The sequence below is a fragment of the Hipposideros armiger genome, unplaced genomic scaffold (assembly GCF_001890085.2).
Source record: "Hipposideros armiger isolate ML-2016 unplaced genomic scaffold, ASM189008v1 scaffold_204, whole genome shotgun sequence".
NCBI classification, from domain to species: Eukaryota; Metazoa; Chordata; class Mammalia; order Chiroptera; family Hipposideridae; genus Hipposideros; species Hipposideros armiger.
Genome location: NW_017731554.1, coordinates 2,107,049 through 2,117,486, shown reverse-complemented (window position 1 = coordinate 2,117,486; position 10,438 = coordinate 2,107,049). Strand labels below are relative to the sequence as shown.

The 10,438-nt window shown below is 51.6% G+C and overlaps 1 protein-coding gene across 3 annotated transcripts in view; it reads right to left on the bottom strand.

Annotated features, from left to right (window-relative positions):
• Positions 1-10,395, bottom strand: part of LOC109388688 (uncharacterized) — an 18,473-nt gene extending 8,078 nt beyond the window's left edge. For 2 of the 3 annotated variants that reach the window (XM_019653622.1, XM_019653625.1), the window contains exons 1-13: positions 10,256-10,395; positions 9,995-10,116; positions 9,060-9,287; positions 8,380-8,715; positions 7,515-7,895; positions 6,268-6,438; positions 5,658-5,815; positions 4,146-4,286; positions 3,749-3,866; positions 3,320-3,504; positions 2,790-2,915; positions 2,458-2,650; positions 1,600-1,722 (exon numbers count right to left, since the gene is read on the bottom strand). In XM_019653622.1, coding sequence (XP_019509167.1) covers positions 1,600-1,722; positions 2,458-2,650; positions 2,790-2,915; positions 3,320-3,504; positions 3,749-3,866; positions 4,146-4,286; positions 5,658-5,815; positions 6,268-6,438; positions 7,515-7,895; positions 8,380-8,715; positions 9,060-9,287; positions 9,995-10,116; positions 10,256-10,335 — 2,362 coding nt within the window. In that variant the 5' untranslated portion in view covers positions 10,336-10,395. The remainder of the gene's footprint in view (positions 1-1,599; positions 1,723-2,457; positions 2,651-2,789; positions 2,916-3,319; positions 3,505-3,748; positions 3,867-4,145; positions 4,287-5,657; positions 5,816-6,267; positions 6,439-7,514; positions 7,896-8,379; positions 8,716-9,059; positions 9,288-9,994; positions 10,117-10,255) is intronic. The other variant, XM_019653624.1, reaches the window with a different exon arrangement.
• Between the last annotated feature and the right edge of the window lie 43 nt (positions 10,396-10,438).

The following is a 10,438-nucleotide window of genomic DNA, read 5'->3' as shown; positions in this document are numbered from 1 at the left end:
TAATGGGCCTTGGCTCTTTAAACATTTTCTGTTGTCATTTTGTTCTTGAGAAGTCAGTGACAAAATGCATGGGTAGCATGATATAGGAAAGAGTGATGAACTAACAGTCAGAAGACACGAGTTCTGGGCCAGGTTCTGTAATACCCTGGGAAAGCCACTTACCTTCTTTGAGCATCAATTCTCTAATTTATAAAAAAAGAATAGGTTAATCTTCCACTACCTTACAGAATTAGAGTTTGAGTTTCCAGGTGTAAACAAGACTGTATATAAAATTGCTTTCAATATTATAAAGTCAATATAATTGTAAGACAAAGAAGGTTGAAGTAGTGGTGGGAACTCTCAAAGGAGGACCACCTCTCTGCCCATACTCTCCTAAGTTTCCCCCAAGGGAAGGCAGAATTAATACTAGAATTGGTTAAGTTCTGGGGTCAGCAAACTTTTTCTATAAGGGGCCAGAAAGTAAATATTTTAGGCTTTGCCAGCCAAGAGGCAAAATTGGGGTTCAAATTTAGTGTTCCCTATCATCATGGTAGAAGTGTGGCCTCATTCTCCTAACAAACCTTCCCTTGCTTCTGTGATACACAGTGATCTGCCTTTTTTTGGAACTCACCAGAATCTGTGCCTGCCTCTCCCTTTGACACAGCCTTTATAGTGTTGGATAATTTTTCTTATGGGAAAGCAGGTTGAGAGCACGGACTCTGGGGTAAGACTCCCTGGGATTGAATTCCAGCTCAACTCAATAGCAGTATGATTTTTGACGATTTACTTGACCAATTCAGAAACTTCACTTTCTTATCTATAAAATGAGTAAGTACCTACTTCACTGGTTTGTTGTAAAGATTAAATGAGCTAACATATCCAAACATTTACAAGAGCACATATTGTACAACCCTCCAGAAAAATGTTATTCTTCTTTTGACCTTTTCCTTCTGATCATTTACAAATGTAAAACCATTCTTAGCTTGTGGGTCATACAAAAACAGATAGCAGACTAGAGTTGGCTTGTGGGACACAGTTTGCTGACCCCGGGTTCAGCTCAAGGATGTTCGTAGAACTATGCTTACTAGTGGCCTGCATCATGGTCAACTGAAAGGAATGCACTCATTTTCTGTTAATCCCCCTCCACTTGGGAGGTGGGCAAGTTGAAACAGACCTTCAGAGCAAGCCAGCCACATTCATTTTTGACTTCTAGCTCCAAGGGGTGGTAATGTGATCTGGGGTCCCTATTGGTGGGGGCAAGTTCTTCTCTCTCTTTGTCTTCTCTATCTTTCTCCCCATGTGTCACATTTTTTCCCATTAACTCCTTGTGAGATGTGGCTGGTCAGTATGGGGTAAAATCCCAAGACTTAGATTCTGTGTTTAGTGGGGTAATAGAGGGCCTTTAGGAATTTCCTTTTGGGAATTAGCCAAGTTATTATTATAGTGGGACTTTGATTTTTATTTGCTATTCCTTGTATGGAAAAATCCCTTAGGAATCTCAGGGTCAGGATGATTGGCCAGGCAGGATTCTGACCTTCCTAGTCCTTGGGGGTTACACCATGGAACACCTTCAGTGTGCCATGATAATTTCAAACGGGGTCTACCAGGGTAAAGCAGTACCCGGTTTGTGATGCACTTGTCCTTGCGGTTCAGCTCTCTCCTTATAGTCTTGGGACCAGGTCTCTACTTTCTTTAGAGTGGAGAAGAGTGGTAAGGTCCATGTGATGTCAACTTTATCTGCATCTGAACAGAGGGGACGAAAATAGTTGTTGAAGTAAGGGCATAGAACTGTGGCCAAAGTCAAAAAGAGCCAGACATGGCATCAGGTGTGACAGAAAGCCTCTAAGATGACCCCATGATCCCCCCATGTGCATCCAAGCCCTTGTGTAATCCCCTCCCCTTGAATGTGAGTTGGATCTAGTGATTTGCTTCTAATGAATAGAATATGGCAAAAGTGATGAGATCAGTATACAATCAGACTGTGTTTTCCTTTTTTTTTCTCTTGCTTGCTCTGAAGGAAGCCAGCTGCCATGTTGTAAGCTACTCTATGAAGTCCATGTGGCAAGAAATTGATGTCTCTGGCCAACAACCAGTGAGGACTTGAGGTCTGCCAATAGCTGCAAGAGTGCGTTTGGGTTCCCCACTCAAACCTTGAGATGACTGCAGCCATGGCCTGACACCCTGATGTAGCCTTCGTGAGACCCTGAGGTAGAGGCCCCCACTACACTGTACCCAGATTCCTAACCCATAGGAACTGTGAGGTTAATAAATATTTGTCGTTTCAAGCCACAAAATTTTGAAGTAATTTGTTACGCAGCAATGTATAACTAATATGTTGAGTTTCTCTATGTTCTTCTTCAAGAACCTACTATGACCACACTCATATGGTACCTGAAGCCCTCACTGTGGTATTAGAACTTATCAAAACATGACCAAGATTGGCAGCAGAAGGGAATGTTGGCCCTTGACCAGCCTTACCTGTTTCTGGCCCCCGGTCCTGCAATTCTGGGCCATGGCCTTGAGCTCCCACTGGTGCTGCAGTGAGGCTCTTCAGGAATGGGATTAACAGTGGGCAGGCAGCAGCCTGATCCCTGAGAGAAGTGGTGACTGTCCCATAAAATCTGTTTCCAGGGTAATTCTCCAAACACACAGGGGTTCCTGAGGCAACAATCTAGGATGAAATAGAACCTAGTTCTGTGTTTGGTTCACACCTGTTTCACGTGGCTTCTTTGGGAGCTCCTCTCTGAAGCTCCCATCCGAGAATGACATACAGATCTCCTTGGCCATGTCCAGAGGGCAGAGGTCAGTACCTGGGTGTGCAAGAGCTGGAGGCGGCTCAGCTCCCGTTGGTACTGCAACTGACCGAGGGCCCTATCCAGGAAGCTCTGCCTCTCCCTCACGACTGCCTGAAACTCATCAGAGAGTTGCTGAGCCACCTAGAACACAGGAAACGTAACACCCAAATTAAAAAGGAGCTTCTTGGGCCGGCCGAGTGGCGCGTTGGTTAGGAGCTGGCTTGGGACGCCAGAGGGCCCCGGTTCGGATCCCACATATGAGGGCCAGTGACACTGCCCTCTACAGCTAAGATGCTGAACAGCAGCTCCACCTGGAGCTAGGCTGCCATGAGTCGCCAGCGACGGCGTAGGCTGAAAAAAAAATAAAAAAAAAAATAAAAAGGAGCTTCTTTCTCTTTCCTCCTGTTCCCTTCTTAGCCCATCCTCTGCTCCTTGGGCCCACCTATCCCTGAGCATTAATTACGTTGCCCCGAAGAGCCACAGCTGATGACCTGGGAGAATGTGTTCATCCCTCATGGGTCTTTTTATTGGCCTCTGAGCCTCACCTTCCTGGGACGGTTCCAGATCTGTGGGCTCTGATTCCTTTTCTTCTGTAACCACATCTCCTCCTCCTGGTTCTGCAGCCGGCCAGCTGCTTGTCGGAGCTTTTCTGATGCATGTTCTAAACTCTGCAGAACTTTCCGCATGCCCAGTGCCACCTGTACCTCCTGTTCCCACTCCTCTCTGTCTGCTGCAAGGGGCAGAGAAAAGGGTGACGTGGCAGTGGCCACAATTGGGGGTAGAGACGAGAAGAAAAGACAGTGGCTTATTGGAGCCAGGGGAACCTGCCAGGTCAGAGCTGGAGCCTGGCTGGAAGCCTGGGAGATGAGCGCATTCAGAGGGCAGGAGAGACTCCATAGGGCAGCTGTGGGTGGTGGCACCACTCCCAGAAGATTTCTGCCCTGGGGATCTGGGCCCAGGGGACGCTTTTGCACCTTGGGAGAGTAGGACCCTTTCTGGGCCATTCTGCGCACTCAGGGCTCTGGCTCTCCTCTCAGTCTCCTGCAGGCAGCGGGACTCCAGGGCTGCACAGGCCTCCTCAGCAGCCCTCAACTACACAGGACAGGAAGCACAAAGGAATGGGCCGCGAGGGGAAGGCGGGAGCTCTGGGCTGGGCCACCTCATGTTCTAACCCGCCTCCATCCTGCTGAGACACATAGGGGGACTGAAATCTAGGGCCTGGAGCTGGAGAACCCTGGGGCTTGTCTGCCCTGAGGTGGGCTCCATTTATGTGGTCAGGGGGAGGCAAGGGCTCCCCACTGCCAGGGGAAACCTGTGCAGTCTGGGCTGACAGGTGGGTGTGGGCTGTGAGAGAGTATTTCTGGGTCTCACCTGCTGCCTGGCGTCTTTGCCCAGAGTGGAGAGGAGCTCCTGGTTCAGGTCTCCCAGGTGTTCTGCCAGCCGCACCTCTTCCTGCTCCTGGTGATGCCAGTACCACTCCCGGGCTCTTAGCTCGCTCTCCAGGGCATCCAGCTACCGCATTCAGCTTGTTTAGGGCTCATACGCTATTTCCCCTTGCAGCCCCACATGGTCTGGCTGAAGATCCCAAAGCTCCTCATGACATTGGCCTCCCCCACCTCTGGGTATCCATGACTAAGCTTGGTGAGACAGTTGACTTGTTTGTACATGGAAACATGATAACCATTCACCTTCTTCAAGCGCCCAGTCCCTCCCCCGCTCCTTCTAACACCTAGACTCTCCAGAGTCACCTATCCTCCGACTTCCTTCCCACCTTTTTTTCCTGGGAGGCCAGGGGAGACTGGCACATAGCAGGGGGAAGTCGTTCTCGCCCGCTCATATCTCCCCTTCATACTCATCTGTGAAACTGTGAGTTGGGCTAGAAATTAAATTTCTTGGTTCCGAACGACAATCTTTTATAACATCTCCATCTTTGTTTTTGAAACTGTAACTCGTCTGAGAAGGTATGAGAGGACACTAAATCATTTTCATTTCATAGAGCTGTGCCCAGGGCTGAATTACTCTAATAACCTCTTGACAGAGCTTTCGGCTTCAGTCTGGCGCTGCTCCCATCTATCCTCTGCACTGCTGCCAGAGCGAACTTTCTAGAATGCTGATTATATATACACATACATAAGAATAAAAATGTCTGTGAGGTGTGCCAACCTGTTAATAGAGGCTGCGTTTGGGGAGAGGCGAGAGGCGAGTGAGTAGTGTCTGGATAGGAGAGCACGGTGGGTCGGGGGCAGATGGAGTGAGGAAGGGGGAGGAGGGAGTGTCTGCTGCTTCATTTACATACTTAAAATGTAATAGGATTATGAATAATTATTTCCTATTTGTATTGTTACATGTTTTTCAAATTTAAAAGTTTTAAAAATATTCGTATCTGATCATATAACATACCTACTTAGAATCCTTCAGTGGCTCCCCACTGCTTTCATGATAAAAGTCACATTTCTGGGCCTCAGCCAAGCACACAAGGCTGTTCCTGATTTGTTGCCTGCGTTCCTCATTGGAATCACCTGCTGCCTTTGCCCCTGCACCTTCCTCATTCTCCTAGGACATCTGTGGTCTCACGCCTGCCACCTTGGCGCTTGCTGGCCCTGAGGCCTTTTCCTGATGCTTCTTGATGTTTCAGCCTAGGTGTTTCCTCTTTAGGAAAGCCTTCCTTGAACTCCCCTCCATGTGGTCTAGATGGCCCTTGTCTGTGCTTGTAAACCACAATCAAGGAAGGAACCCATGGCTGGCCGATTCCCTGACAACAGCAGCCCTGTCTAGCTGCCTTTCCATCTCAGCTCCTAACACAGTGCCTAGAACATAGAAGGTTCTCTTGATGTAGTTGCTGAGTGAATGAAGAAGTGAGTAGAACAAACTTCTCTCACATACCAGCCCGTGGTCTCTCACTCCCCGAGGCAGGGCCTCCAGCGCCTGGACAATGGGCACCACCACTCTGCTAGAGGGGTCCGTTTCAGCACCAATGACAGGACCAGGCTTCCCAGTCAAGGGGTCTATGGCTTGAGCCCCAATCGAGATTGGGACAAGACCTGTGGGGTGCCAATCCCAACACTGGCTTTAGTAACCAATGATGGGGGCAAGAAGGAAGGGCAGTCACGGGAAGCAAGAAACACAGCTGGACAGGAGCTAAAGAAGCCCTGAGAACCCCTTTAATTCTTTGAGAAGCTGCACTGGGTTGGAGGACTTTCTGGTGGCCGCAGACCCTGAGGGTGGGGGTAGGTGGTGAGTTTCTGAAGCACTAGTCTTTGAAAGGACCAAATTTTATCAGTGAGGGGTTAATAACTGGTGGTTTTGGGGTTCTGGAATATCTGAGCACCTTAATTTTGGGTCTCAGTAGCCCTAGCAGGAGCATCAGAATGACCCCATTCCTTGCTTCATGAGCGAATGAACTGGGGGTACCCCTCCTGAGATTTACAGGGTTTTCTCTCCCAGGGCTAAGTCACATTCCTGGGGCTTTCAGGGGCCCCAAGTTCCCGCCTACCTTTGCCGTTGGCATCTTCCATCGAACCTGCCAGGGGTATGGCATCAGCAGCCTTCCCATCACTCTCCATGCCCAGGATGGGCACCGTGAGGCCTGAGCCCTCAGGGTCTGGGATCTCCATCCCATAGAGGACAGGGACCCACAGTTCTGTCCCAGGATAGCACATCATTCCTAACAGAAGGGGGTGGGAATACAGAGAGGAGGAGATGAGGGTTAAGTGCCACACTGAGGGTCTGTCCGGGTTCAAAGGGCTACATCCCTGACCAGAGATGCTTCCTGCAAAGATTGCATTTGTTTCCTTTGGGGCCAAGCTTAGCAGTTTGAATTGAGAAGGGAAGAACTGAGTGACATCAGGACATTTGGGAAGCTGGGAACAATTTCTAGGCCACACTGAAGAGGTAGACGAGAAGAGGACAAACACTGCTGAGCACCTACCATGATCAGAACCTGAGCTAAGAACTCCATATAAGTTACATTTTCTTTGTTCTCACAACTAAATCTCTGAAGTATGTACTATATCGATCCTCATTTTAAAGATGCCAAAACAGAGGCAGAGTGAGGTTTAGTAGATTGTCCAAGGTTAAAGATTTAATAGATGGTGGGGCAGGTCTTCAAACTCAAGTCTGACCCAAAGTCTGGCTCTTTTTTTGTCAAACCATGGCAGAAAGATGTTTCTAGAAAGAGCAACTGAGGTAAGCTCTGGGAAGATTCCTTTCCTACTTCCTGTCCCGGCCCTTCCTTGTATTAGTGCTGGGGCGGGGGGCGGGGGGATGCCTAGGGGCTTTGGGTAGGCTCCTCTCCTAAGTTTGTTAATGGGAATTTGAAGGCTGTTGCAGGAATAAAAGCGAGAAGAGTGTTGAGGACTCAGGAGTCTCAGGCATTAGGCCTGGCTGTGCTGTAACTAGCTATGGGGACCCTGGTTGGGCAAGTCACATAACCTCCTGAAGTTCAGACTCCCCAATGGAGAATGTTATGGTGTTTGGGGAGCCTATAAAATAAGAGCATACATAACTTATAAACATAAAGTGTTAAGACCCGATGGAATTGTCAAGAGTTTGAAAGACGGGGATGCAGCCAAGCATTCATGGGGTCAGGGCATGAAGTCATTGAATTCCTTCTTTCTTTCCTTGTGTGGGTTATGGGTGTGCAGCAGGGCTGCAGTCCTGTCCCTGAGCTTACAGGCTGAGGATCACTAAAGCACCACTGGGCCTGGGGTTTCAGGGCCTGAGAGTTAGGTCAACGTGTACCTATCCTGCCACCACTGGCCTCGATGCCATGTGCTGCCTCTAGCTGTCGCTCCAGTCTCCGAGCCTGCTGCAGGCCATGGTATAGACTCAAGGCCAGTGTGTGTCTCATGTCCTTGATGGCAGCCTCCAGAAGCTTCTGTACCCTTGATGCTGGCCTCTGCTGGCACTGCCGGAGCACTGCAATCACTCGCCTCTGGGCCACCAGCACATTGGCGTCCAGCAGGGCCTGTGACCCTCCCATGTGGGGCACTGTCCGGCCCTCCTGTCGGGAAGCACCCTGGAGCCGGACTGTCTTTCTGCTCAGTGGCTCCACAAAGCTGTCACCAGGCAGCATGAGGTTCCCTGAGGCATCTCGCAGCCCTCCCAGTGCCAGCACCTGACCTGAAAGTGGGAACCCAAGAGGGTGAGGTAGAAAAAGGATGCAACAGAGACGCAGACAGGTAAAGTGAGCGAGGACCAGGGCCTGCGGGCAGAATGAGTGACAGGGGCGGGGGATTGGAAGCTACAGGTTGGGGGAGAGTAAGGGGTGAGGGAGAGGGCATGGTGGTGGCAGGAGGGGGAATGATGCCCCTTGTTGGTTGAAACCATCCATTTACTTTCACTGCAGAGTCAGCTCAGTTCTCTTTCTCCTCCCTGGAGCACTCTGCAGGGGATGGGGAAAGGGTGAGGGGAGCTGGGAAGGAGAGGGAAGGTGGGGGTAAGAGGCAGAGTGAGGGTGGTGTGTGGAAAGACTGGCTGGGGTGGAGTTTGCAGTCTGGACCAAAACACGGAGGGTCTAGGGGACTGGGGGTGGGGGTGGGGATTGGGAAGCCAGGCCGGGCAGGGAGGAGAGGTTGAAGGACAGCACTGAGGGCTGCCAGGAGACCTGTGTTTTCGTCCAACCCGACTCCCAGAATTGGTGAGATGCCTCCTGTGACTGGATCCTCCATGGGGCTCCCCAACTCTATAGGGGCCAAGGTCTTGGTGAGGGGATTGCAATATGTGCCCCCAAGAGTGAGCCACTGCCTTGTTTGGGGGTGTAGAGTCACAGCGAGCACAGGCACCTCGATGCCAGTAATGGGGTCCGTCATGAGAGCCCCCAGCTGTGATGTCCTTCTTGGCTGCAGGATGGGCAGGCGGGTGGCTGGAGGGGACCCTGTGGCAGGACAGGTTGGAAAGGGCACATAGGGGAGGATGGCAGCTTCTGATGTTCGGATGCCACCTGGATGGATAGACAGGGAGGCATTGGTACCCCCGACACACCACTCTCCCTCCCTAGCTCTGCAGAGCAGGAGCAGAGCAGAGTGGCTCTCAGCACTTGCTTTCTTTCATTTAGCCGCTCCCTCTAACATGGCGCCCTCTGCAGCAAGAATGTTCAAGTGAGGGAGTGGGGAGAAAATAGTTACTGCTCTGCTGGTCATCAAGCCCCCTCTCCGTCCCCCCCACCCCCTGCAAAGATGCAAAGAGAGAGCCCTTCCTCCCTGTGCTGTGCCCCTGGGGGTTCATTCCAGAGGGTCCCATTGAGCCTGGGGCTGGGCTGGGGCTACTTAGCGGTCAGGGTCTCACCGGAACTGAAGTCAGTGGTAGGCACCAGGGTGGCTCCCTGCAGATCATATCCCAGATTTCCAGCCTCAGGCAGCACCCGTCCAGTGTCAGGGTGGATGAAGTAGCCATGGGGTATGGACCCTGCGTGGCCACTGGCTGGAAGCATCGCACAGTTGGGGCCAGGGACCATTAACTTGGTGATGGGATTCACACTGATGTCATCAGTGTCCCTTTCAGGGCCTGTTGAGGCTGCAAGAAAGCAAATGCCTGCTCAGCCCAGGGTCTGAGGCCAAAAAGGAAGGCAAGGGACCCCCGTGGCTGGTGACTGGGAGGAGTTGTCAGGAAGCCCACCAAACCGCCCCCCCTTCCCAGCAGGTGTTTCCTGAGGGCAGGGGATTTCATCTTTTGCTGAGTCCAGGGCAAGACTCCCCATTCAAAATGTGACACTTTGACATCATTATATTGCAGGCCGGCAGTAACTGGAAAAGCCTTGCGAGATGGTGGTGACAGCCCATGGGGTGATCAGATGGGACTAGGAGAGTCCCAGAACTCAGCACGCCCCACGGGGTTCCCAAGTGGATCTTCCTCCCACTCTTCCTTTCCAGGCAAGCCCAGCATTTTCCATAGTTGGCCTTTTGCACTCATCTGACAGGCTTTTGCTCTCAGGAAGTGCTACCTTATACATAAAGGTGTAATTTGTGGTGGTTTTGTTTGTTTCCTTCTCTGTTCTTCCCATTTTTGAAGCTCCTTCTTCTGTCACACAGACACTTGCGCAGAGCACTGCACAGGAAGCCCCTCCCAGCCTTGGGGGTTTCCACTTTGTTTTGTCCCCCTCCTCCCTTCCTGCCCTGCAGAGTGTCTTGGGGGTGGAACTCCAGGTTCTGCGCGGCGGCCTGTCACTCTGAGTGCAGGGCCAGGTTTCCTGGGAGCCCTGGCTGAGACTGAGCAGGGCTCACCTGGCCGCAGCAGCTCTGCCCCCGTGCCTGTGCCCAGGATGCCCCAGGCCTTCAGGCGGTGGCCCTCCTGCAGCAGGACCCAGGACAGGTGGCCCAGCACAGCATCCAGCTGCGGGACTTCCCTGCAGGGGCATGGGGCAGGGCTCATCAGGAAAAGAGGCAATTAGGAATGGGAAAAGGACACACTGATGTGGCCAGTTCCAGGACCCCATGAAACCACACTCATTCCTCCCCCTAGTGCAGATCTCACCGAGTACATACCCTTCGGGGCTCTGCGCAGCCTGGGAGGACTTCTCGGGCCTGGAGCTTGTCTGTGCCTTCAGCAGCCGCCGAGCTGCCATCAGCGCTGAGCAGAAAGAGGCCCACTGCTCCTGCCTGGCACGGAGGTCTTGGCGAAGGAGCTTCAGTTGATAACTAAGACATGCTGCATACTCGCCTGCCAGG